At 50.2% G+C, this 27509-nt stretch overlaps 1 protein-coding gene across 1 annotated transcript in view; it reads left to right on the top strand.

The window, feature by feature from the left end:
• The window catches only part of LOC104494315 (DIS3-like exonuclease 2), a gene marked incomplete at its 5' end in the record, with an annotated part of 40890 nt that overhangs the window by 7788 nt on the left and 5593 nt on the right, over window positions 1-27509 (top strand). Inside the window, 2 exons of the mRNA XM_010137129.1 lie at window positions 22194-22377; window positions 23564-23650. Of these exons, the coding sequence (XP_010135431.1) occupies window positions 22194-22377; window positions 23564-23650 (271 nt within the window). The remainder of the gene's footprint in view (window positions 1-22193; window positions 22378-23563; window positions 23651-27509) is intronic.

The raw sequence follows: 27509 nt of genomic DNA, 5'->3' as shown, positions 1-27509 counted from the left end.
TGTCCTGCCACAAGAAACACCTCTCTATTTAATCTTGAACCCAAGTCAGTGGATCGATTTTGTGACAAGAAAGGCCCTCCCCGAAGCTGAGATCTCACTCAAAAATCGCCAGATCCCTCTCCTAGCAGGATTTCTAGGCATACATTTTTGATTTCTAGGCATACTTTTTATGGAAGAGGACTCCTTGTTGTGGCTTAGTCCCTGTGTCTTTGAATGTATGGTCATAGTGCAGAGCGAATTCTCTGCCAGGTATAGATTTTGCTGGCATTCTGTGATGTTACAAGCAGGGAGCACTGGGACCAGTGAGCAAGTACATGTGACACCTTCCTTTGCTTTGTTAGGTTTGCTTCAGGTACGAACTCACAGTGAAAGCTGCACGGAGCGGCAGCCAGTGGAGTAAGACCAAAGGTGATGAAGGGGATGCTGAGTACTCGGAGTGCGTGTTGTGCTGGTGGTGATGAAGGGTACTCTGCTTGGAGACAGACCATCCAGTACTGCTCGCCAACCTGCTGTTGGATCTATGCTTTCTGTCTGGAGAGAGTGCGAGCTTGCAGTTTGCCATGGGCAGGAGCTCTATGGTCTGTTCAGCACTAAGTACCTCCATTCCCCAGGGGATCGGCAGTGTAAGCTGGAGTAATCGGGTGGATTGTCAGCCAGCTGGGATTGCTCTCCTGTAAAGAGCTACTGGCTGAAAGCCGAAGCATCCAGACTAGAAATAAAGCACACATTTGAAAGGCAAGAGAGATTAACCACTGGTAAAATGTCCCAAGAGAAGACCAGGGAATTCTCCATCTCTCAAGGACAAGTGCACTTCTGGAGGGTGTTTCAGGTCCTATAAGTCAGTGGATTTAATGGAGCAGTAGTTACCTGAAGCCCTCCAGGCAGAGAAGGTCATCTGCTGGAATAATCCTCCCAGTCATAAATTCCTGGCACACTGCTGTGTGCTAAGTAAAGGACCAGCTTTGCACTGATACCACTCACTTCCTTGCAAAGCTGGGTTTGCCAGCTGCTGGGCCTGGAAGAACAGGACGTTTCTTTTGAGTTCTGCTTTCTCTCCATGTACTCTGCCAAGCTGAACATTCAGGGTACCTTATTGTTGAAAATTATATCCTCACAGATCAGAGGGTGAGAGTGGAAGCATCTCTCCTTATCCCCTCCCAAGCAGCAAGGGTGAACAGTTCTACTTTTGCAGCTGCTGCAGTGCTTTGCTCTCAGTCCTGCTGCTTTTTCAAATTTTTTTCCAAAGCTCAGAGCAGCTAAATCAGTCTGGGAAAGGACTCTGTTCCCTCCACACCTCCCTCCTTCTTCTCCATCAAAAAAAGGAGCTGCAGATCACAAGCGTGTTTTGTGTGCTCAACTCCTTGCTGTGTCAAGGTCACTCTGAGTAGGGTTCCTGTTACAGCTTAGCATTTTCACCTCCTTCAATTTGCCGTGCATTAGTCAATCTGGAGCCTAATGGATTTGTAACCTGACTTTGCCTGTATCATCTGAGACGTTCCCAGCCATGTAAGAGGATTTGGGCGCAACTTCCTTTCAAGTTAATGGAAAGATCTTGCTTGGAAAGAACCTGCTTGAGGATCTGAGTGTACTTTACATTAATGTTTCGATTAATTTTAATGGGAGATAGTTCTAAATTCCTCAGATCAGCTTTGAACATCTTAAATTTTGTGTCCTTCACCTGTCTCATCTAAAATGGGGCTGATGAGCAGAAGCACCCTTAAATGAGCAACATCATTATTGACCAAGGCGTCCTGCAAGTTTATCTGCTTCTGTTGATCTCTCTGGAAATGTCCTGTTCTTGGGTGACCCCACTGGACCACTCACCAGCTCACCACATGGACGGCAGCAGGGCCAGGTCAGCTCCCAACTCAGAGGCTGTCCCTTGTGTGGTCTCTGACAAGTCGTGTTGTCTGTCTCTGTTCCACTGGGCATCTATAAAGCAGGAAAGAGCAGGAGTCCTCTCGGACTTTTTTATTAGCATTTTTAAAGCACTTCACTATCATCAAACAGGAGGAAATAGAGGAAAATGAACTTTTATTGTTGCCACTCAGGTCTCGGTTACTACAAAGCTCTGTTGCCTTGTGCACGATCACGAGCCACACTTCATCTGGCTGGTGCAGGTGGTGCAGAGCCCAGCCTGGGTTTTAGCCTGGGTAGGGTCTTGTCTGGCTTTACTCCCTCTGTGGGGCCATGCCACTCCTGGCACTGGCCTTGTGAACCAAACAACTTGCTATTCCCCGTTTCCCCTCCCTCGCTCCTTGCTCTCTGCCCTCCTGCTCCTCTGTTAGCTTTGCTTGAACACAGCAGTGATGAACTGTTACTGAACATCTTTCACTGATCAGGTTGCTGCTTGCTCCTGCCTCATTCAGCAGAGTTCTTGCCTCCTTCTGGGCTGCCTTTCCATCTCAGACTAAGCTGAGCAGAGTCCGATATCCCGTCTGCTCATCGCATCCCCCATCCCCTTGGGGAAAAAGGGAAAAGGGCCCTGGAAGAGCCCTTTACATGTTGCATCACTGGCATAATCTCATTTTGTTCAGACAGTCCGGGTTAAACAGCCTGATGTAGTAAACGAGTTGATGCAAACTCCACTCACCTCAACATAATCAGGTTAGTAAGCAGCTACACATGCAGCTGTCCTGGCAGACAAGAAAGACCACACCAGCTTGGCCCCAAGGGAAGTACCTCTGGAAAGGACTTTGTGGTCAAATAGGGCCTAGAGAGGTGGGAAGGCAGCTGTGTTGCAATAAAACAGAGGACCTGTTGAAGAAGTCATCTTATTAATGAGTTTTCCATGCTTTATTTAAGCTCAGTGCTCATTTGCAGTCTTGCTGCCAGACAGGCACTGTCTGGTATAGTGCCACTTGGCTGGTGACGTGAGGCTGGGCACAAGTGTCCCAGTTACAGGGGAGCAGACAGGGTCTGCCATACTCAAAGGGATCTGGTGTGACTTGTTTGCAGTGTAACACAGGAGAGGCTGGAAGTAGGCTGCCAGTGCTTGCGCATTTGCTTCCAGCTGGGCCAGCTCGGGGTCAGTTCCAGCCCCCAGCAATTAGCGAGACAGATTGAATCTGGATTGATCTGTCTACTTTCTCAGAGTGAGCCAATTCCAGCAAGAAATTCTCTTTTCCCTCTGTCACCATGTTAAAAGGAAGGAGACCTTGTCAGATTTGTGGATGAATGGGAAGTACAGGGCAAGGTAGAAATAAATGTTTTGCTAATGCGTAGGCAGAGCCATTAGGACAGCAGACATCACTGATGCAGCCAGGCTGCAGCTGATCCGCATCGCTCCGTTGAAACTCTGCCTCGTGGTACAGCTACTGAAAAAGGGCTCTGCTCTCTATTGAACGTTTGCAGCTTGTTGCAGGGGGCTGCAGAGAGGCAGATTGTGGTTGAGAGCAAGAGTTTTCAGCACCGATGTTTTCAGCCTGGAGCAGTGCAGTGATGTTTGCTGCAGGGATTTCATAGGGTTGGTCTCCTGGTGCAGTTATTTGACAGAAGCACTCGAGGCACTCGGAACTTCTTAGTCCCTATCCCCACCGAGAGAAAATGAAGGTTGTGGGAGAGTGGAGGAGGAGGGACATGTTGCTTCAGTGTAAGTACAGGAGCAGGAGAATGGTGCTGAGCTCAACTGGGGTTTGTGGATCTGTCTGGGGGCATGTTTTTGGGAGGGCAAATGGAACAGTGTGGAGCAGGGGATCAGTCCCTGGTAGAAGCCAGCAGAGGAAGATCAAACATCTGCTTCGTGCTGTGTGTCACACCAGCCATTCCCAGGCTCCTCAGCCTGTCTGAGGATATCCTATCTCATCATATCTGAAATATGATGGTGCTAACAGGCACGTTTAATAGAAGGAGCGCTGGCCTGCCCTCTCTCCCAGCCACATCTTCTTGCTGTACCGTGATCAACAAGGACAGCGAAGAAACGGCGAAAATTGGGCAGGGTGTTTTCAAGAAGGATAGTTAACCCTGAAGGGTGCTGCAGTGCTCTGATTCACGGCGCAGCTCCACAAGGTGTTCTGCCCGTGCAGTCAAGGGGAGACCTTTACAATGAAGGGATCTCTCTGTTGCACCCGGTGCGCTGTAGAAAGCAGCCTGAGGAATAAGACAGAGCACAACAGCCAAACCAGTTTGGCTTTGTACCACTGCAGAGAACAGCATGCAGGACTGGAGAAAACAAGCTGCAAGGTGACTGCCTGCTTCAGAAAGCAGAAAGAGATAAAGGATGCTTCTCCTGAGATCTGTGGTGGGTTTAGCCACCCCCGAGCTCCCAAAAGGGCAAGCGACGGGTTGCTCTCTTAGCTGGCAGAGCAGCGTGGCTTTGTGCGTGTTTATCCATGGCTTTTGCCTGTGTGGTGCCAGCGCAAGAGCCACTGCTTGTAGTTGACAGCTCAGCTATTGTTGCAAAGTATGATTTAATAGCAAGACTTGATTACAACATGCAAATGTAGCTGCTGGGGGACTATCTCAGAGGTTCGTGCAGATTAGCTGTTAAATTGGCCAGTGCAAAAACATTATTAAGCAGAAGACATAATTACTCATCTTGTGCTTCTGTAGTGTATAGAAGCGACAGATTTGCTTAAAAGCCAGCAAGTCCTACATAAAGAAAAGACTTGTGTAAATGCCACATCATGTAGTACTGTATGTTGCAGCATATTTTATTAGAGAAGCAATGCTTAATAACAACATTTGGGAACTTGTGGAAGGAATCCATTATATTATTCTGCATCATAAAAGCAAACCTAATGCTTAGTCGGTGTGAAGGCTGTGCAGATATTGAAACATCTCCTTTCGGTGGTGGTTGATTGCTTTTATGGAGATTGTATCATATGGATATAAACAAATCCAGCATTTGATGTGAAATCTGGGAGCAGGGTTTTAGACTCAACGCATCTATCTTCTATCTGTGAGCATTCCCTCTGAAATGCATCAAGGTTCCCATTAACACCTTAAACGTGGAAAGTAGGATTAAAATGAGACTGTCAGCACATACAAAATGAACATCTAGATGTGCTCTTAACTGTGCGTTTTTCCCTTTCAGTCCTAGGACAGTCTGTGTGGTTGCTAGAAGAAAAAGCTCATGTGAGTGCGAGGATGCAGGTGGAAGCATCGGAGGCGTGGGGGGCTTGTTAGTGCCGCAGACCTGTTTTTTGGGTGGGCTGTGGTTCAGGAGTTCTCTCCTGCCCATAGCTCTCAGTAGCATAGGCTGGGCTTTGGGGGAATAGTGCAGTGGTAGCTGAGGGCTGAAGTGAGATGTAAAAGAACTTTTGGCTAGTCAAAGCCTCAGACAGTTTCACAAAAATCTTCTTTAACAGAGGAGTCAGGAGGGCTGAATTAGAGGAACAGCTTGTTCCCAATGGAGCGCAGTTCCTGCAGGCACAAGTGCTGGCAGGGCAGCAGGGTGATGCCAGCAGGGTGAACCAGCTGTGCCATGGTGGCTGCTGCTTGCCCCCGATTCGTATCACTGGAGGCTTCACTTGTCTAAGGTGGAGGAATATCCTCCCAAGTGGGGGAGGAAAAGGTTTCAAGGGGTTTTGATAGGAAACTCCTTCTCATCCTTTCATTGCAGCTCAGGAGCATTTGTGCACCAGTAACTGCTCCCTGGGCTGGTTCCTGTGTGACTCAGAGCTGAATGAGGAGCTGCTGACGGCTGCTCAACATCCCGGCACAATATGTCCCGATCACTCTATATTTGAACTCACAGCCAGTCCTTCTTCCTCCTTTGTGACGTTTCTGTGCACATGCAGGCACCCACCTTGCTGTGTGGCACCCACCTTGCTCCTCACCCGCTGTGTGCTGGTAAATTTTCCACGGTTGGAGCCATCTCCTGTTCCAGGTGATGAAGATGGCCAAACGACTGCCTTGCTTGTGGCTGGGGTTTTTTTTCAGCTCAGGGCCACAAAGTACTTGAACCCCAAGACAGCTGCTCACCAGCATCTTCTGGTGTGACTGTGGGGTGGCCGGGAAGAGCTCTGACTGTCCAGCAGCATCATCTTCCTCCTTTTGTTATTCAGGGTGAAAGGGTAATCTTACAAATACCTGCGAGAGGGTCAGAGGGGACGGCTCTGCAAAGGTCTTGGGTCGCCAGGGAAGAGAGAATGACACATCTTGTCATCACTGAGCATAAAGGGATGGTACCTGCAGCCAGGCACTGAGGATGGGCAGGAGCAGGGGCTGGGTCTCGGCAGGGGAGCCCAGCTGAGGGTGGATCAGCCCTGTTGGCAAAGGAGCAGGAAGGGCCATGGGGCAGTGCGGGCTCAAATGCCAAGCTAGGGCATGCTTAGACGTTGCAGCTATTTTTTGATCAAATGATCTTTGATAGTTTGTAATTAAGCCACGCAGTGGGAGAAACAGCATAGCAACATTTCATTATAATTTTGCCCCAATTATGTGAGGGCTGTGTGTCTTGAAGCTCTCTGTGTCTCCCTAAACACCACATGCATGCTTTCAAGCTGCATGTCCCATGGTCAGTCCTGATAAATGCAATAAACTTCACGTGGTGGTAGAGTTACAGCAGAAGCCTCTGATAGCTGGAGAGAAGGCAGAAGCGCTGTATTCCTCTGTTAAGCTCCTTTTTATGTGTGTGTGTTTGACTTGGTTGTACAATGGTTGTTAAATGGCTGTTAACCTGTTCTCGGAGTCTGGAGTGTGAGAAGTCATTTGTGTGATCCTCTTCTCTGGCAGTTCAATGTATTCATCAGTGACCTGGATGAAGGGGGGGAGCGCACCCTCAGCAAATTTGCTGGTGATACAAGACTAGGAGGAATGGCCGATACACCGGAAGGCTGGGCTGCCTTTCAGCGAGACCTGGACGGGCTGGAGAGTCAGGCAGAGAGGAGCTGAATGGAGTTCAACGAGGGCAAGTGTAGAGTCCTGCACCTGCACTAGCACAGGTTAGGGGTTGACCTGCTGGAAAATAGTTCTGCAGAGAAAGATCTGGGAGTCCTGGTGGGCAACAAGTTAACCGTGAGCCAGCAACATGCCCTTGTGGCTAAGAAGGCCAATGGTCTCCTGGAGTGCATTAAGAGGAATGTCACCAGCAGGATGAGGGAGATTCTCTTCCTCCTGTACTCTGCCCTAGTAAGGACACATCTGGAGTATTGTGTCCAGTTCTTGGGTCCTCAGTTCAAGAGAGACAAGGAACTACTGGAAAGAGTCCAACAGAAGGCTACGAAGATGATTAGGGGAGAGGAACATTGCTCTTACAAGGAAACGCTGAGAGACCTGGGTCTGTTTAGCCTGGAGAAGAGAAGACTGAGAGGGGATCTTATCAATGCTTATAAATATCTAAAGGGTAGGTGTCAAGAGGATGAGGCCAGAGGCAGAGAGGAGCTGAATGGAGTTCAACGAGGGCAAGTGTAGAGTCCTGCACCTGCACTAGCACAGGTTAGGGGTTGACCTGCTGGAAAATAGTTCTGCAGAGAAAGATCTGGGAGTCCTGGTGGGCAACAAGTTAACCGTGAGCCAGCAACATGCCCTTGTGGCTAAGAAGGCCAATGGTCTCCTGGAGTGCATTAAGAGGAATGTCACCAGCAGGATGAGGGAGATTCTCTTCCTCCTGTACTCTGCCCTAGTAAGGACACATCTGGAGTATTGTGTCCAGTTCTTGGGTCCTCAGTTCAAGAGAGACAAGGAACTACTGGAAAGAGTCCAACAGAAGGCTACGAAGATGATTAGGGGAGAGGAACATTGCTCTTACAAGGAAACGCTGAGAGACCTGGGTCTGTTTAGCCTGGAGAAGAGAAGACTGAGAGGGGATCTTATCAATGCTTATAAATATCTAAAGGGTAGGTGTCAAGAGGATGAGGCCAGACTCTTTCCAGTGGTGCCCACTGACAGGAGAAGGGGCAGTGGGCACAAATGAACACAGGAAGTTCCTTCTGAACATAATGGAAAAATTTTTTACTTTGAGGGTGGCAGGGCACTAGAACAGGCTGCCCACAGAGGCTAAGGAGTCTCCTCCTCTGGAGATATTAAAAACCCACCTGGACGCAATCCTGTGCAACCTGTTCTGGGTGAACCTGCTTTAGCAGGAAGGTTGGACTAGGTGATCCCTAGAGGACTGTTCCAACCCCCACCATTCTGTGGCTGAGTGGTGATGCTGTCTATGGGAGGTGCCCTTAGCTGCCAACTACGGGACTGTAGGAAGAGTTGCTGCAGCTCTTACTTCCATGAATGACCGAGTTGTACTGTGCTGAGCTGAATAGCACAGTTTGAGGCAGGACCTGCTCCTAACAGGTCCTAAGAGTTTGCCACTGCTGGTCTGAAACCCTGGGCTGGAATACGGCTGTGATAATTAGTGGAGGTTAAAGTGCTCCTTCTGCCTGTGAGCTGGTTGGAAATGGAAAAGAAGAACCTGTCACAATTGTGACTGGCTCTAAGCTGCTGTCAGGCTCTCCTCCTTCCCTTCCTCTGCCCCAAGTGGAAAATTGTATTGGAAAGCAGCAGTTAGAGCACTTAAATCTTTCCACAGTTCATTTCAAGCTCCCTTTCTTCTTCCCAGCCATTCCCAGGCCAGTTTGGGGCGCGGATGGGAGACTGCGTCTCTGGCTGAAACTTGCAGGATGTTAAATAACAATAGGAGAGTGGCTTTCAAAGAGGGTATAATGTGCTTGGATTGCACGTACCATAAGCTGTATTTCCCATGCTTTGACATTCAGCCCATCCACACGTCTCTCCAGAGCTGCCTTTCAGCATGGAATCTATCTTGGTGTGTTACGGAGCAAGCTGAGGCTGAAATGGGGTTTGTACTTCTCCTGCCGTGGAGACGCACGCTCCCGCGAGCATTCACAGAGGTTGCTGGTGTCTGGCTTGTCCGGACAGCAGTAAGTGAGCACTTGCATTGTGGGCAAAACCAGAAGCCGTTGTATCCCCAGTGGTGGTTACCAAGTTTACGTAATCCCTGCCCTTTCCCAGATACTGGGATTGTCTGTTTTAACTTGTGTGTGTATGTCCCCTTTCTCTTAACACCTCTTGGCATAATGGCATTACTGCTGCAGGCAGTGGTTCTGAGTGGTTTTGTCCCTTGCCGACACTGGTCATGAAGGGCATCTGATGGAACTTCACTGGCTGTCTGGATTTAACAGGTTGGTCAGTTACAGGAAGCTCCCAAAGCTTTTACTCTGGTGTTATTGAACAACTCTTGGTAGAGAACCAGGCAGCTATTTCGGTGTCAGACTCCAGGAAAGACCTGGCATGTGAGCTCATTGTGTTCTCATCTGTGTGACTAGAGCATCAGGGACCTACTGGGAGTCAATAGTCATCATGGGCATTTGCTCTTCTCTCATCTCATGGTATTTTTAGAGCTTGGGAAGGACAAGGGAGCTCTCTGCGTAGTCTGAGCTTGGAGGTCACAGCGTACCACAGCCACGTGGGATGTTTCAGGCTGTCACTCACAGATTTGCAAATGGTTGACCCAGCATGTAAATCTAACAGAGGTCTAGGGCCCAAGTAATTCGTATTTAACTGCCGAGTATGAAGGCGTGATGAGCTGGGTTGCCTGGAAGGAATATGGCTGGTTGGGGTCCAACCACCATAAGAGATCCAACCACTGAAGTCCTGTGCCAGGGCTGGAGCCACCACTGTGCTTCCAACAGCATGGGCCTTTCAGGTGGTGACTTGCCCTGGTGATTCCCAGTGTGGACTGACAGATCTGGGCACTGGGAAGTGGCTGGGATTGCCGTCCAGTCCAGGATGGTAATTTAAAACAGAAGGCAGAGTTGATGTTGTGTTTCCTTCTTCTATCCTGTTCATTCAAGGGTTAAACAGTCAGAGAGATGCAGCACCCAGAGCCAGGTATCTGTCAGGCCTGGGCTGGAGGCTCACCAAAACATTAGGATATATGGTTTTATTTCTGTTTTGTCATTTGGAGATTACTGCTCAGTGTCTGTAGGACAAGAAGACTCCAGGGCATCTTAGGATATGTTCTGTGCTCCGAAAGAGGTTATTGTTTTGGCTTTGCAACACTCACATGCAAAGGCAAGAACTGATGCTTGAAATGCTCCTTTTCTAAGGTTTAAAAGGCACTGCCAAGGCCCTGCAAGATGACAGTGTTGCAAATCTTATCATGACCCAGTGCTGAGATCTGTTGGTTTCAGCAGCACAAATGTGCTGACAGATCTGTGTGTCTGCTTTTTGCGATGATAGATTTTTTCAGGAGGTTGGTCTGTGCTGCTGGACCTGTTCAGAGCCTGGAAGGTAACATTGCAAGAGGAGTTCTTCTTTACACCTGGATCTTCATTTTAACCAAACTTCCCTTGATCTAGTAAAACCTTGGCCCAAAGGAGCAGTTTCAGGGTACTATGGTGGATTTAACTGTGGTTCCTCTGCTTTTAGATGCAGCTGAGGGACCCATTAAAGTTAGTAGACGAACTAGCAGGAGTAACCAGATCCGCTCGTTGGCTGTGACAGCCAGGGACTGAGACATTTGCTACCTTCACCCAGCAGTGTGTGAGGTTTTGCAGACCTCAGTGTGAACAGAGCTTGTTCTCTCTTTTATACCATCTCTGCAGAGAGACTGTGATGTGAAACAAAGTCCTTTCTTACTAATGCAGCTCTGGAGAGTCGTCATATCCATCTCTGGGCTTTAAGGATATGATTCTGTTTTGCTTACAGCAATAGGTCCCGGGCCACCCATCCTCTCCTGTTAGGGTCTCATTGAAACTACCTCGTCTGTCCTCACCTACTGTCTGTAAGTAGCTCCAGCTGGAGATAAACAGCCCTCTATCACCTCAGCCATGCACCCTCCTCTCTGACAGCATGCGTGCCGTTCAACACCTGCGTCCATGCTTCTTGGCTCTCTCTGTGGTGTGCTGAGCTCCGTAGGATGTTTAGCCATTTCTTCTTGATCCCATTGTGTAAATGAGGCTAATTTCAGCCTGCCGTGATGTGTGGGCTTGCTGGAACGTGACTATAAATCCAGACCTGAACATTTTCTTGTAATGGACGGGGTGGTAAAATTGCATTGCCGCCTTTATCCTTAGGCTGTCCTTAGACCAAGACAGACTCTGCACAACCCCTGCCCCAGTAAATCAAATAGCTTTTGAATCGATGCACATAGAAGTCGAGAGAGAGAAGTTACAGATGTAAAAGACCTATTGTACCTTGAGGCTGTCCCGCTGCAGGGGGGTAAGGAACTCTTAGGAATTTATGGCATAGCTCCAAGCCTGCCCACTGAGGCCAGGCAGAATGAGAGTCTTGCCTGGTGGGGGGAGATTGCCTAGATTTCCTACAGCTTTTCCATCGTGCTCATCTTTGCATTTCATTCCCTTGGCTTTATTTTTGGGAAAGAAAACTGTTGTTGATTGTATATTCAACAAACCTGATATATTCATTCTCCTGCTCATTGTTTTTCACTCAGGGATATGCCCGATTTTTCTTTAGAAGCGTGTCTTTCTCACCTAATATTTAGTTTAAGATTGTAGGAGCTGGATATAAAACCTTCTGGGACGTTTTAATCTGCCAGGAGGCTGCTCGAAAACAGAAGTTATTCAGGGTATTTCAGTAGTCCCTATTTAGAAAACTTCACTCCCAAATCCTGTGATGCCCATTTCCCTTTCATCTCCTTGCCAACATTTATTTGTTGTTTTAACCCCAATCTGCTGTCAGTGTCCCCTGTACCTTGCTGCCCTCCCCCTAGGGTTTCCATGTCTTTAAAAGTCCTGGTAACCAGAAGGTTCATGTGTTGTGCTTCGCAGTTGTTTCAGACCAAGAATAATACAGCAGGAGCCAGCTGGATCCCTCAGTCCATATTGATACAACTGTTCCCCTTACCCTGCCCACACTCAGTGCTACAACTGCAAATCTGAGGTTGAACCAGAGCAGTGATGGACAGTGCTGTGAGCCCTGTTCCACAACCCTGTCTGGAAAGCAGCACCCCCAGCAGAGCAGAACATCCCAGAGCCAGGGAGCAGCTACGTTTGGGTTTTGTCCACTGAGGACCTTGCTAAGTTGAATGTGTTTTTCTGACATGCATCTTCTCAGAACCAGTGGTCCCAGTGGTCGCTCTAATTCCCTTGATCTGCAGCCAGCTTCTCCTGAGCAGTCCTCCTCTGGCAAGGCCCTTGCTGAAGGCTGGCCAGTCTGGGTGATTGCTTCTCCTGGAGGTCTCTTCCTTTGAGCCCAAACAACACTTACAATCATGGTTAAGAACTGGAACAGGCACCCAGAGGAGCTGTGAGATAGTTGACCTTGGAGATCAACCTTGGAGACTCAACTGGAAAACACCAACTTGATCCAACTTTGAAGTTATCCTGCTTTGAGCAGGAGGTTGGACTAGAGACCTGCAGCAAAAGAGGTCATTACTTAGCAAGTCATTGCCTGGCCTTCACTTCAGGAACATCAGGGATTACATGTTGAGTTGTCATGCCACCACTGCCATTGGCTGTCAGGTTTTGTAGGTTACTTTCCATGATTTTGGCCTTTTGAACTTTTTTTACTAGCTTTTGTTGTTTATCTCTTCATGAGTTTCTGGAGACTCTTGTTTGTCCCTGGGGCACGTCCTGGTTGGTAGATGGATTCTCTGCCCGGTTGTTGGTCATCTCAGGGTGTGCTTCTAGTTTGGGATGATAATCCCTTCTTCTTTATTTCCCCCTTGTCCATCAGTTTGTCTCCTGCTCTGGAAGTAATCAACTCTTCAATGTCGGGTAAGCTGGGAAAAAACAAAGCCAAATACTGATGGGATAAACACACACAGGGTGTGAATGTCTCCTCAGCTGGAATGTCTGGGAGAGCATTAGGTGGCAGGGAACACAGTACATACAGAAAGGCTGGTTCTAGCAGTCTGTGGCTCCCTACGGCACTATCAGTTCTCTGGGTGATTAACTGTTTGTTTCTTCTGTACTGAAAACTTGTCTCAGATTAAACCACTGTAATAGAGAGCTGAGGTTTTGGAGCGATCCCGAGTGTAAGTTAATATTTACAAGCTATCAGCTTCAGGTTTTATCTCCATCCCTTGCTAGCACAGAGATAAAATCCTTTTAAAAATCTGTTTTGATCTTTCTGGTTCATGACATGGCTTTAGAAAGACACTTTCCGTATGAAACTGGCCATGCCTTTATGGAAATGTAAGTTTTCTCATCCTTTCAGGGACTAGTAGCAGATGAGGAGCCTCCTACATACAAGGAGCCATGGCTTTATAATGGAGTATAAGTGATGGACAGTGTCTCTGCAGGATTCTCGTGTTAGGAAATGTCAGAATGTTATTTCTGCCTCAATGGCTTAAGATCATCTGTTTACCCAATGGTCTTACATTTGCATTTTGCAGGTGTTATGTTAATATTAATGTGTTGTCTGAATTGTTAATATTCCTTCACTTCAATGTTACATTAATGAAGGCTGCAGAGGATGGGAAAAAAAACCAGGCTAATTAATTAAATGGGCAAAAAGCATCTTTAGCTTTTCATTATGCTGCCCTTTGCTTCCACCTAATGGGTCTTGGCGTTTCTGGTCAGCAGCCATGTAACACATGCTGCTGTATGGAGCACTCAGCGATGGACTTGCTGATTTTTCTGACCCATAAATCACTTGCATAAACTTTTAACAGTGAGGAAAAGTGCCTTTCATTCCTGTTTCCTCCTTTCAGTGGGAAATGCAGCCTGGTAACAGATGGTGCTGGCCTGATGTGTGGGGCCGGAGACTTTCCCCATCAGGAGAGGGGCTGTCTGCATTTCTTCAGGAATTCTTTCCATTCCCCTCTTAGCCAGGCTCTGGATGACATTAATATTATGTGTCTTGTCATAAGCTCTGCTTCTGCAGCCAATGGCGTATCAGGCTGCGTGTCTCAGGAATGTGGACTGCCAGTCCGGCTTTGGGTGCTGACTGTGGGGTATCTCTCCTCTCCTCTGCACCATCCCAGGCTTGGCTCTGGGCTCTTTTGCCCGCTGGGAATTCCCATGGGCTGGAGAAAACTGTCTTGGGTCCCTGCTCTGGCCCCGGTGGCTGGACAGCACCTCTACTTGGGAGCATCCTAATGCATTCCTGAAAGTAGGACTTACCAGCCCAAGCAGTGGTTGCCTCCGTGAGACCCATTAGGAGAACACAGCATTGAGTTGTATGCATTAGCGGTCACTGCTGATCCCCCCTCTGCAGAGAGGGAGCATGGCCCTGGCCATTGTATCTCACTCTGAAACGAGATCTCAGAGAGCTCCCTGAAAAGACAAACCGGATCTGGTACGGATCCACGGGAAGCCAGGCTGGGATTTCCAGCCACACGGCTCCTAGGGTAAAATGCAGGGTTTGCAAACCCTTTCCTGTGCTGCTGTCATCTTCCCCACAGAGAAGTGCTGAGGCAGGCTGAAGAGGTTGCTTTTTAAAGGAGGGCTTTTGAACAGCACCCTCACTTTGGCCATGACATCCAGCACAAGGGGGGACGTCTGTACAGCAGCCCCAGGCAGCCCTGGCCATGGGAGTCATTTCTAGGAGAGGGTGTTTGTGGGGATGTGTGCCCACATGGAGCAAGTGAAACTCTGTGGACTTCTTTGGGGCCCATGAAAAACAGGTTTCTTGACCCAGGAAGGCCACTCCTGGAGGAAGATCTTCCTCTGTCTGCAATACTGAATGTAAAATCCTCTGCCCTGGGCTCAAAAATGTGATAATCCCGAGAAAATTGTGGAGGACACTGGAGCTGGGACTGAGGAAGCCTGTTGAAGTTGTGTCTCCATGTCCTGTATGGCCCAGCACGTGGGTACAGGTCTAAACTTTCACCCCTGGCCAGCAGCAGCTGAAGATGCTGTTTTGGCACATAGGGGCACTTGAGCATCATGCCAGGAGTCTGAAGGTTATTGCCGATTTGCATGAAAAGGAGCAGACTGCAGTCATATTAACATTTAATAGAGGTGAAGAGGCACAGCCCGCAGAGGCTGCCTCCTTTGCAAGCCTTGCTCCAGTTCGATGATGTTTCCTTTGCCTCTTGGATCGAGACAGGATGGAGGACAGTGGGATGGACAGGTGATTTCATCTCTTCTGTATGAATTACAGGTGAGGTTGAGGAGCACCAGCCAAGTGCTGCCACCAGCCAAGTGCACCCACAGCCGAGCGCCAAGAGGTACCAGAGGTTCCACAGCCACTTGTGCTGCCTTCAGCGCCCCAATGTCTAGCCTGACATAGTGCTGCCAGATAAAGTCAGCTCTTCTCTGTAACAGGGCTGCAAAGTGGCATTGATAATTTCAGAGGAGGCTGAGGTTTTTCTAATGGTCTAAATCACCATATGCAAACCCAGTCCATCAAGCTTTAAGTAATTATTTCCTAATCATGCCAAATGCCTTCAGTAGCCCAGCTTTAATACCGAAAGCTTTAAACCATTTTCCACCGTACCACAGTTAATTTGGATAAAGCAAAGAAAGCGGTCTCATGGCATTTCCAACCTCAAGGTGTGTGAGTGGCCAGCAAGTGACATTTGTATTGAGAAAACCCTCCTGTGCGTTTGTGTTGTAGGTATCTATTACCGGGAAGGCACCATAGGTAATAAAAAGGGCATTCATTATACCCCGGAAAGGGAGTCTGTTTGAGGGAAAAGCCATTCTGGCTTAGTAACGAACAAATCTAAAACTGCCTCAGAGCTGCTATTCTCATCGAGTTTCAGTGTTAACAGTTTTAACCAAGAGCTAATTGAGCAATCTCAGAAAGCGGAGTAATTCCGTTATTCAGCCGTGCTTTGTTCAAGGCTTCCACTGGCTGCGAGAGGAGCACAAATTACTTTCATCAAGCCAGGAACCACCAGTGTTCTTGCCTTTTACTACTTTTTCTTTCAAAAAAAGTAGAGCTTTTGGTCTTTTGGCAACTGTCATTGGCAGAGGGAACTCCACACCAGCATTGCAAGGCTCGTATATAATACTGCAATCCAATTTTTTGGGTAACAGGGGATTCAATTTTCATAACTCTTCAAGCACCAGTGCTGTTCCAGAGTGGGTGGCTGAAGATGCTCCTGTTCATTGGAAAGGCAGAGTGTTACCAGAAAGTCAGGATTCTTGCCGGATTTAGCATGGAAAAGAGCCATTGCAAGCATCGGTCCAGCTATTCGGCAAAGAGCATGATTCTGTCACTGGCTGCGCTCTCAGGAGATGCAGGATGAGCTAATGTTGCTTTTAGAAGAGCTTTTATACAAACCTCTCGAGTTCCTTTGCTTCACTGAAGAGCTGTAATCAAAAATAAACGTACACGATTTAAAGAAAAGAAGAAAAAGTCGTACCGCATCCAGCATCTTTGGACGTACTGCTTTGGAGAGAGGTTGTTGGTTGGACTGTGGTTCTGTTTCTTTACCATTTTCCTTCAGCTGATGTTGCTGCTGCTGTTAGACATGCCCAGAACTGTTTGCAGCCTTTTGTGGAAGGTGACTTTCTTTTGGTGAAAGCAGCAGGATTTAGAGTCCCGTTCCCAGGAGGTGACTGTAGATCTCGTGTTTGTTATGGGATTGCTCTGCAGCAATAACCCCCTTCAAGCCAGCAGAGGGCAAGGGCTCTCAGCATTGTGCCGCCCTTAGCAAGGGGATATATATCCATCAGTGTCTTTGGAGCCGTCTCAGACACACACAAACAGACCAGGGCTTCCTTTTCACAACACTAGCCTCCCATGGCACTGTTTGGTTCAAACAAGTATGATGCTTTCAAAGCTGTGCTGTCCTAACCCTATTGGGACCCAGCATGAAGGTGGACATGTGAGACACACACGTAGCTGTGGGTTGAGAAACCAGAGGCCTTGACTGCTGGTTGAAGCACAAACCCATGCTGAGCCAGGACAGTAAACCCATGTGGAGAAGGAAAGGAGTTTGAACAGCAAAAGCCTTGTTCCCTGTGCAGGAGGAAGCACATGCTGTGAGGGGAAGTCAAGATGGAAAGGAGCAGATGAGATTTTGTAGTGGGATAGGGGAAAGAAATTTGTTAACCTTTGCAGAAATGATTTGGCTCAAGTCTGAGATGCTGGAAAGATGCTGGAATTTACGTGGTGACAGCTCAGCCAACCAGAGGACCACTATTGAAGGGGGGTTCACACTCCAACTCAGAATGGTTGAGCTCTGTCCCTTTGGGAGCAGGTTTCCACAATGAGCTAATGTGAAGAAAGGACCACCTTTTCCAGCCTGGTAAAGCAAAAAAACCCTGCCACGGGGAAGCTGGGTGGTGTTTTGGTTTTAGCTCTGAGTCCACAGCTCAGCTATGAGACAATTCCCAGTGCCTGGATACACCAGCCCATATCTTTCAGGAGGGGTGGACATGAAGAAGATGGCGTGGGCCTTCCCTTCTTCGGCTTGCTTGTCTGCTCAGCCCTATCTCGCTGCCGTTTGCTCTGAAGCCTATGGATCTGTTGCCCTGGTGCAAGAGCATACGTTTTAGCTTCGCTTTGCTTTAACCAAGCTGCCTGCCCCCTTCCTGCGCTTACTGGATTGTGAACAAAGTGCTCCTTGTTTCTCCCTTGCAGCAAACCTTGCTTGGCTAATGTCATTTGTCAAGTTAATCAGGGAGAGTGGGCTCTCCGATGGCTGCTGTGTCGCCTGGCTGCATTGCCATGGAGACAAGCAGCCAAAGAGGCATTTTACTTGCCCTACTTCACTCTGTAGAAATTTGGCATGAGAAACCATATTTTATTTGCCATCAACCAACCAACTTGCTGAGGATGTGAGTCGTTTTTCAAGGTTGCTATCAAGAGATTGGGAAGAGTCAAGCTAACCTTTTATGGAGCAAATAGTAATGCTGCTACTAAAGTAATTCCAGTGTCTGTATAGGCAGCTCCTCGTTGTGTGTCCTACGGATGTTTGGCTCTGTTAGGAGCTGTGTGAGGAGTACAGCCCAGTAGCTCGGGTTCAGGGCAGGCATTGAGATGCCATCAGTCCTCTTCAGCTGCATGGTTTCCTAGGTGGCTATTTGCCTACAGGAGCTGTGACTGTCATTTAAGATACTTTGAAAAGCACCAAGTCCTGTGTTTAAGAGCATGTCAGGGGCCTGAAATTTCCCTGGCAGTCGGTGGGATTTAGCAGCCCAGGTGCCTTGGTCACGTTTGAAACTCAGAGCAGAGTGCTTTTGAAAACCATACATTCTGGCTGAGTGCTTGCCTCAGGCAGGCTGTGGCGTTTCACCCACTAACTCCCACACCAAGCCTATACCTCAAAAGCAAAATCTGGGCACTGAAAGAGCTGGCAGAAGATGCCTACACGTGTTACAGAGCTCACAAGCCATCCTGCCCCTCCCTCTCGCATGATGCCTTGAACAGGTTTGGAAACGCTCCCTCCCCAGTGAGCAGGACAGCCGGGATCTGCAGGCACCCATAGGAGGGACAGCCACCTGCTGACCCCCAGCCCTCTCTGCGGGACAGCGGAGGAAACCTCACAGCAGCACAGAAAGGGCAAAAGTTCATATCAGATTGTTTATGGGATTTTGTGGAGCCGGGAGCCAAGGATAGCTCAGCTAATCCAGAGGAAACCGTAGCGATGGCGTTAGAATGCATTTCACATGGGATTCATTCAGTGCGCGTTCAGATGGACCAGTCTTTCTGTCTCCGTTTTTTTAGCCATGAAATATTTTTCTTTGCACTCCCGTCTGCCAGCCACACTGAGCCAAACTCCCAGCTAGACTGTTTTAACGAAAAAAAATATTTCTCATTGGACCTGTCGATGAGTTAGCAGGGCTTCAGTGCAGCTCCCAGTAACACCAATGCTGGACACCGGTCTGGCCGCCAGCTGCTGCCAGCCAGCCTCCACTCCTGCCTCAGCATCTGTAGCTATTTTCCAAGCTGTGGCATAGCAAGTGCCGAGTCAAAGCCCTGGTGAGGACACTAGCTGGAAGTGCCTCTAAAAGGCCATGGGGGGAGTGCACAAAGGCAGCAGCTTTGCTGTGCCCTCCTGTTCCTGAGCACCCAAAGCCTTGCTGGCTTCATGGGCTCTCCCAGGCCTGGCTCATCCTCCAGAGTCTCCAGCGTCCCATGCAGTCTCAGCATGAGACCCTCTTGGGAATGTGGTTTTCCTTTTAGGTGCCCTGAGACCACTGCTTTACGTTTGGTGCAGATCTTGGCTCCCTCCTTGTGTTCTGAGCCTCAGACTCTCTTGCTCTGCTGGAAGAGATGACCTGGCATAACTCTGGGCACAGGTGCCAACTCCTTCCCTGTCCCCAGCCTGTTCCCTCTGACCCTGGCAGGCTCTCACATGCTCTGGATTAACCCAGCTGTGACCTGCCCGTTCTGGAATCTGCTTTCCTCTCCCTGGGGACTAAATCCTGATGTTTAAAACAAATTTGTCTAGGTGTTAGCGTGGAGCAGCCCTACACTGTTCATCCCTTTCATGCTCACAGGGTTGCTGTAATGGGGTGTGTGTGAGGAGCAGCCCTGACCCCCAGGTGATCCAGAGGTGGGAAGGACCCTCTGTCCTTGCAGGGTGTTTTGGCATCAACCACAGAGCACTGCAGCCTTTCCAGGGCACTGTGGTTTGTTAACCTGAGCTGACATAAACTGACCCATTGGGTCCTGGAGCTTCTCTTCCCCCCCAGATACAGGGAAGTGTCTGACCTCATCTGTGTTATCTGCTCCATGGAAACCCAAACTGCAGCTGCATTTCCCAAACCCTTTGGGAGAGAGAGCAAGACAGGTAGCTTTTCAGTTCTGAGTATCTACGGTCACATCCTGCTTACTTTGTCTTGCGTGCAAAGCTTATGAGTGCTTCCTGATAAGATTTTCCTGCCCATGCAGTCAATCCAACCATGCACCAGCTACCTGTGTTTGATGAGGGCTGTCTTTGATGCTGTCTGGGTGCTGGTGCTTCGTCTGTGGACATGGTGACAGGAGAGAGGATGGGATTTTGCAGAGCAAAGTGGGAAGTATGTGCTATTAGTTTTCCTTCAGGTGTGAAAGCATCCATTCCTGGCTTAGGTATTACCTTCAATTCAGTACTACTTACAACATCAGAACAAGGATATCTCCAGAAAAATGGAAAAGCCCAAGCCCCAAAATGGTGAAACAAAATGCAGAACTTAATAATCAGGTGGAAACTGCACCCAGCCCAAATTGTTGCTGGAGGTAAGAAGTAAAGGCTTCACGCTCTAGTGCTCAATGGGAGCAAGAACAGCTGCTTGAGCACTCACAGTGTTCATCTCTAGGACTCGGGATAAGCACGTTATAAGTGCCTGTGACAAAGAGGAGGTGCTGTTCACAGGTGCTTATTGCTTTGTCTTTGAAAGGGGTTTGCACCTCACTCTGTGGAGGACACATTTCATGGAAGGCACAGGGGCTCCATAGCCAACCTTTGCGCATATGTGCATCTGTGTGGCTGAGGGTGGCACTGGAAATGTCTCCCTTTTTCTTTGCACCAAAGCCCACAGGAAGGAGTGGTGCTGTCTTTCTCAGTCCATGCGGTTTGCTGTGCCTTCCCATGAGCTGGCTTGGGCAGAAAGAGCTTCCCAGGTATGAGCCTGGGCTGGCACAGCCTCGCATGTGTCCCCAGGCCACCATTTCCCACCTGCTCTGCAAGCGCAGCAGCTGGGTGAGAGCCGGTGTGTCCTCCCACACCCAGGAGATGGGGACGGCCACGACCCAACCCGCCGGGTGCTACTCACTGCCCTGCGTCCCACCCCTGGGTGCTGCGCAGCCGGAGTGCCCAGCACCCTTGGGCCGTGCTGGCCCGCAGCCCCCTAGTGCCGCTGGCCATAGAGGGACCGATGTTGCCATCTGCTGGCTTAGCTGCACAGGAGCAGCAAGAGCTTGGCTCAACCCTCTTGGAAGTCGCCCCTCACCAGTGTGCACTGACCCCGCTGCGGGCGCACTATCCATCCCCTGACCCTGCCCTTGGCCTTCTCCTATCATCTGCCCATCCCCAGGTGTTTGAGGGGACAGGATGGGTGGCTGTTCCCATTCAGGCTGTGCTGTTCCCCACCCTCTCTTCCTGCACTGCCCTTGAGTGAGGTGACCCTCCCGCCCTTCCCGCGGGGCCTGAAGTATTGGCCTCTGGCACAGCACACTCTGGGAAAGCCCACAAGGCTCTTACCAAGGGAGCTCCTTCCCGCTAAAGACAAATGTTCCCACTGCTGATTGTCACCATCAGGTGCTTATTCCTTCGCTGGGCTTGTCTTTATTTCCTTTCTCTTTTGAGATCTTGGCAAGCACTTCCAGGCTGGGATTGTATCACTGCTGTAGCAAGTACCCCAGGAGCTCAGCACCCTGCGCGTCTCACCTGGCCAGTCCCCACAGCGATGGCCGGGAGCTGCAGGACCACCAGCTCCAGCACCACCAGCTCCAGCTCTGGTCCCCAGCCAGCCCTGCAAAATCGCTGCTTTGCCTGCGGGAGTGACGGGGCTGAGCCGGCGTAATCGGTGACAGCTCACTTGGGCATTGTGAGGAGGATGAGGTTACTTCTTAAATCTATTATCTTTCCTGGCAATTAGCACCAGTTAGGAGCCCTGGGAATATGGGCAGCAAATAGCAGGAAGCCCAGTTAAGCTCATCTCTCCGCTTAGCTAAGCCCAGTTAAACAAGTCTCTTGTGGCACAGCCCTACAGCTGGCAGCACAACCCGTAAATGCCCAAAGCGCTGGAATTGCTTTTCTTTGCAGTGCGTAGCCTCGGAGGTTGCCATTCAACACATGTACATTCAGAGGTGGAAGGTGGGAGGCTCACCCCAGCCAGGGTAACCCCAGCAGTCTGCAGGTTGCGTGGAGGAGCCCCCAGAGTCCTCATGTCACCTGGATGCCGGAGGCAGCCCCACAGGAAGCTGCACTGGTGGCTTGCCCTGCCGGGGGGCCGCAGTGCTTCTTGCTGGGTGGAAGCCCAGCGTGAGGCAGGGCTCAGTGGCTGGCTTGACCACACATGTCGAGGATGGGGGAGTGAGCAAGACGCTGTTTTCTCTGGCCCGGGAAGACAGCGATGTCTGTTCTTTTTCCGTGCTATCTGTCGGACAGCATTTGCTTTGCTTGTTGAGCAGTTCAGGAGATGAAATGACCTAAAGGGAGATTTTTTTATCCTAATTTAAGCTGTCAATTTATTACTGACTTCTGCTTGTCTGCGCCAACAGGACGCTTTGCTCTGAGTCCCCAGGGAAGCCTCAGCTAGAAAGTGAGAATTTGTGGGGGGATTTGCTGCAGTCTCACATCTAATCTGTGCTTCTAACAGCAACTAGAAGCTACTCCCCCATCCCTCCATGTCGAATTAGTTCCCATCGCTGTGGACTGGTGTGGCTTCCCAGGGGCCTCCCCTTTCTAACTGGGATCTGCCGTTGTTTTTCTCATGCTGCAGGCTGGTGGAAGAGTTCATGCTGCTCGCAAACATGGCCGTGGCCCATCAGATCTACCGCTCCTTCCCCCAGCAGGCCCTGCTTCGCCGCCACCCCCCACCCCACACCAAGCTGCTGAAAGACCTCATGGAGTTTTGCAACCAAGTTGGCCTCGACATCGACTTCAGCAGCGCGGGGACCCTGCATGTGAGTGCGCTGACCTGCCGGAGAGCAGGGCCGTGGGGGCGACGGGTGGGCAGCTACATGATGGCGTGTTTGCATCAGCGTTTGGTTTATTCCCTGTCCCCCTCTGCCCAAACAGAGCTGACAACTATCCTATGCCAAAACAAAACACCTCCCTTACTCCTTCTTGTCCCCACCAGTGCTGGGCAAGGGTGTCCCAGCCTGTCCCTTTAGCCATGTTGTGCACAGAGCTTAGAGCAGGGCAGGGAGGACCTTGCAGGTGACCCCAGCACCACCCTCTCTGCAATGGGAAGGATGCTTCAGTGCAGAAGCACTCACTGGGACACCCAGTTTTCCTTTCTTTGCCTTCTCTCAGCAGGCCTCAGGCAGGACATTTGCTCTGTACCACAGGAAAAGTAAAGTAACTCTGCAAGGGGGGGTTCTTGTCTGGGCTGCTGAAGGTCTCAGGGAGGGCAGGGTGGGGAGCAGGAGACTGAGAAGCACGGGAGAGTGGTGCTGGGAAAGGTCAGATGCTGCCAGGGTGGGAGGTATCTGACCGATCCTCTGCTGAGCATGTCCTGAGGCTGAACTCCAGCTGAACAGCACAGCACAGGTTCCAGGATTTTCTTTACTCACCGCGGCTGGACTGTGGATAATCCTCTGTTAATCCCATCCCCGCTGGCCTCCCACATGCCCCTCCATCAGCTGGGACGGCTTTTCTTGCTTGCTGGCTGTGCTGAGGCTTTGTCAGCAGACGCAGGGCTGCGCAGCTCCTCTCCTGCACTTTGAACCCTCCAGCCCTGCCTTGCTGCCAGCCTCAGGCAGTGACCTCCCGTATCTACATCTCCCCAGAGTTCCATTAGTCCCTGAGCTGAAGCTCTCAGAAGGTGGGTGGGAGCCAGGCACAGGTCAAGAAGGGGGCTACAGGTGCTCTTGCACACTGCGTGTCTGGGGACAGAGCCAGCGGTCCCCATGCCCTGGGTGCTCCCTGCAGGAGGTGGGTCAGTGCTCAGGCCTGTGTACGCAGTTCTGTTGGGGCTGCTGGGACCACACCGAAGCCCAGTTTCACATGGACTTTTTGACTTTCAAAGGGATTTGCAGGGAAAGGAGGAATTAGGCTTTAGCGAGCTGCTGCTTGCCCCAGTAGGGGTAGGTTCCCCTACCACCATTGTTTGCCAACACTGAACGCTCTCTCTCTTTTCTCCTCCAGAAAAGCTTAAATGAAACATTTGGTGCTGACAAATACTCTGAAGCCAGGAAAGAAGTGCTGACCAACATGTTCTCCAGGCCCATGCAGGTGAGAACAGCATGTGCTGTTGGACACATCTGGCTGCAGCTGCCTGCAGTGGCTCTGTCTTCAACCCTTGCCCCTTCTGCATTACTGTAGCTGGTTGTTACATAGAGGGAGAGTGAATGGACACAGCACATGCTGTTGTGGGGCTGCCAGCAGCCTCCCCCAGTACCTCCAACCCCATGCAGCTGGCAGTGGGGGTATCTCCTGGGCAACAGAGCTTCACTGGATGGCAGGGTCAGGTCACAATAACAGTGTCCCTGTTATTACTGGTTGGGATGTTTCACCCCTGAAGTTGCATGAGGAATATTAGCAGACTCCCAAGGACCCAGCCTGCTCTGTGAAGAGCTGGTGGCGGGCTCCACCATTCATGTGTGTGCCATCTCTCCACATCATGGTATCCCGTGGTATCCCTTCCAAAGAAGGAGTCAAGAGCGAGGGTGATGCTGCTATGTGGGACTGGCCATAAGCACAGTCTGGTACTCAAACACTCTTAGAAGCTATTAGAAGCAGGGAAGCTCTGGAAACCCATTGGTCTCCCTTCTCCCTCATTCTCTGAAAGTCTTTGCAGGCTTGTGCTGCTCATGCTGATTGTTGTGTTTGGTGCATCTGCAGCTCAGGACACTTACTTGGGTGCTTATCACAATCAAAGAAAGTTTTTGTGAAGCATTTGCCTTTCTACATTTGCAGCTGGGCAGAACACAGCCTCTTCTGAGGGAAGTCCTACCCCAGAGGGAGAAGGGGCACACTTCTGAACGGGTCTCTCTGCTGTGGCCTGCTTATCACTGCAGGAATGAATCGTATTCCCAACATCACTCATTTGGCTGTCACTCTTCTAATTAGCTTGTTTGCTCCATTTACTCATTAGCACTTGCCTGAAGTCCTGCTGTACTCCAGTGACTTAATGTCTGCTTGCAAGTGGGATTGGGGACTGAAGCCATTTAGTAGATCACTCCCTCATATATGTGTCGAGCTGGGGAGTGCTTCTTTGTAAAGTGCAGGAGGTGTCCTCTGGAGCTGGCTGTGTTGTCCAAGATCCCATGTACTGCTTTGGCTTGTCCTGGGCCCTTCTGTCATGTCACATCTTCCTTTTCTGGTGGAAGGTGCACTGGTGATGTGAATTCCTTGGGGTCTGTCGCTGGTTCTGCTGGCTGTGGCACAGGCCTGGGCTTTGCCAGCAGCAGCACGTGGAGCAAGCCCAGCTGCTGGCCAGGAGGGATGAGCAAGGATGGCACCAAGGAGATGAACTTTTTGGGACCCACTGACTTGCTGAGATTTTATGTCTGTGGTCTTCTGAGGCTGTGGTCGGCTTTGAGATAGTTCCCAGGAGATCTTGTTAAGATTTGGCCCTGTGAATACACGTTAGATCCAAACATGAAAGAGGGGGATGATGTTGTCTGCAGAGTAGATATCAGGCAGAGAGTTTGGGGGAGAGGAAAGAGGAACTTTTAAAGGAGGCATTCCATGAGACATGATTTTGGCAGGAACCAGACTCATTTCGTTGTCAGAAGACCAAGATGCCCTTGTGTTCAGGTGTGCTCCACAGTCCACTTAGGCCTGGCAAACCTGCTGTCTGGCACGTTCCCGTAACAGGCAAAACCCAGTTTACAGCTGAGCCCACTGGCCCTGCAGGGCAGCCTGTGTCTGGACGGTGAGTAGTGTTCCCGTCTGCCGGCAGCACAGTCTGCCAGCAGCCCCCGCAGGATGGTACTGCTGCACGTGATGGGGTGCCTTCGTTGTTGGAAGTGGCACATGAGCCAGGAGAAATCTGTCTTGATTGTGGGAGGAGCGAATGCAATTGGCCATTTGCTGAAGTGCTATTCAGTTTCAGATTTGCCCGAGGCCGCTGGCTGGGTGAGCAGATACTCCCCTCCTGTCCTTAGGACCACTTTCCAATCTGCCCCAGGATGTGCTTGCAGCAGTGAGTCTGTGTGACCTCCAGTCCATAAGGAAGGACCACGACACTGCAAGAGCAAGACACCAGTGTTGCTCTCTGTGGTCTCTGGTCCCCGACCCTGCTTGCTGTGGGGTGGACTCACAGCTCCCCAAAATCCTGAGCAGTTCAGATTCCCTCCGTTGTTCCTCTGCTAAAAGCAGAGGACGAGTAGTTTAAAGCTATGTCAGTGCCCCTCACAAAGGACAGACAGCTACTGGGTGGAAGTAGCTTTCCCTGAGAGGAGGACTTTTTGCTGTCTGCCACCAGTATTAGAGCAGATGGAAGAATAGGCCCCATCCTGCCCATGTCCCTGGATGTCACAGTCCCTCACGGGGGAGAGGACACATCTGAGTGTTGGCAGCTGCAGAGCACAGCCTTGCAGGGGCCTGTGACGGTGTCGAGAGCTGGGCCATTGCTCTGACAGATGGCGTGGCGAGACCGTCTGGTCAGGGCATTGAGGAGTCACCTGTACCCCTGCACACATCTCAGCCTCCAGTGATAAAGCTGGTGTTTCAGGGACAAGGCTGCAGCTAAATCAGCTGAAACAAGCTGGTTTAACCCATGGTTGTGCCAAGCCTGCGTTTTCCATCTTCCCTGCGTGCTGGTGGTCAAGACATCAGCCTCTTGGAGGAGGAGGGAGATGGGAAGCAACTGGTAATGCATGTGTCGGGGGGAGCGCCTGGATTGCCATGCCAGGAGCCTTGTAACAGATGAAGGAGCAGCGACATGCCATTTTTCAGGGGCTCAGTCACTCGGGGATTCAATCTGTCCGTGAGAGCAAAGCTGCCCTGGTTGGCTGAGGCTGATTTATTTCCAGGCTTCTCATGGTTCCCTGAGGATTGCGGCAAACCCTGGGGATTTGAGACCACTACTGAGTCAAGTCTGTTAATGAGAAAACATCTGCTTTATGCCAGGGTGATGTCACTGGGTAGCACTATTGTGGAGGCAAGGACGGGTATCGCGTGTGTGTTGGACTGGGCTCCTTGCAGCGCGTAACCTTTCCAGAGCCCAGAGAAGTATTTTTGCTATGATACCCAAGCTGATGGCTCAGCGAGGGTCGTGAGATGCCAAAAGGGTGTCAGATACAGTGCTGGACCTAGTAGCGGCTGGGTTCAACCAGCACATCCATCAGGAAGAAGTGCTTAGACAACAGCAAGCAGCACAGGACCTTCAGCACTGTTTTTAACTTGAAAGAAGGCAGGGTCTGCCCTGCACTGCTGGGCATAGGGAAGGGCTGAGCTCTTCCAGTGCTTTCTCATAGGAGGTATTTTGACCTGTCCTCTGCTCTCTATCTACCTGGCGTTGCAGGGACCTTCCTCCCCTTTGCCCACTGCTCTGGCGTAAGTGCCTGTAAACTCCCTGTAATTTCACGCTGTCTGTCTGCATAAGGCCACTCATCTCCTCCTGCAGCAGCCTCCGGTGCTCGGCGTGTCTCCCTGTGTGACCACGCAGAGCTTTGCTTGGTGGGAGCTGAGCTAATTAAGTGGAGACGGTACTGCGTGGAGTCCATCAGAAACAATTTAATTCTGGATTGTGGAAATTGGCAGCTGCCACAGCTCCTATCCCAGCTCTTGGGTCTCATTATAAGGTTGAGACCAATGCTGCTTTTTTTAACCTGCTCTATTTACTTGCCCGGATCAGTGTATTGCTGCTCAGCAGGAGCTGGCTGTGCCGCTGGGCTGGAGAGTGGAGGATACAGCTGCCCAAACCATGGATCCCAGGACAGTTTTGTAATCAGAGCTGGTTACTCCTGTTTTTTTAAAATCACTTGCTCTTATTTTTTAACAAGTTCATTCAGTCGCCACTGTGCTGTGACCCCGCTGCAACCCCCGTGACCTGCACAGCCTCCCCTTCCCGCCTGGGCTCAGGCCCCGTTGTTTTCCCAGCCTCAAGGGCTGGTGTTTCACAGATGTAAAAATAAAAGCTGTA

Source organism: Buceros rhinoceros, unplaced genomic scaffold, assembly GCF_000710305.1.
Source record: "Buceros rhinoceros silvestris isolate BGI_N320 unplaced genomic scaffold, ASM71030v1 scaffold9195, whole genome shotgun sequence".
Classification (NCBI taxonomy): domain Eukaryota; kingdom Metazoa; phylum Chordata; class Aves; order Bucerotiformes; family Bucerotidae; genus Buceros; species Buceros rhinoceros.
Note: the sequence above shows the minus strand (reverse complement) of the source record. Positions and strands in the feature narration are given on the sequence as shown.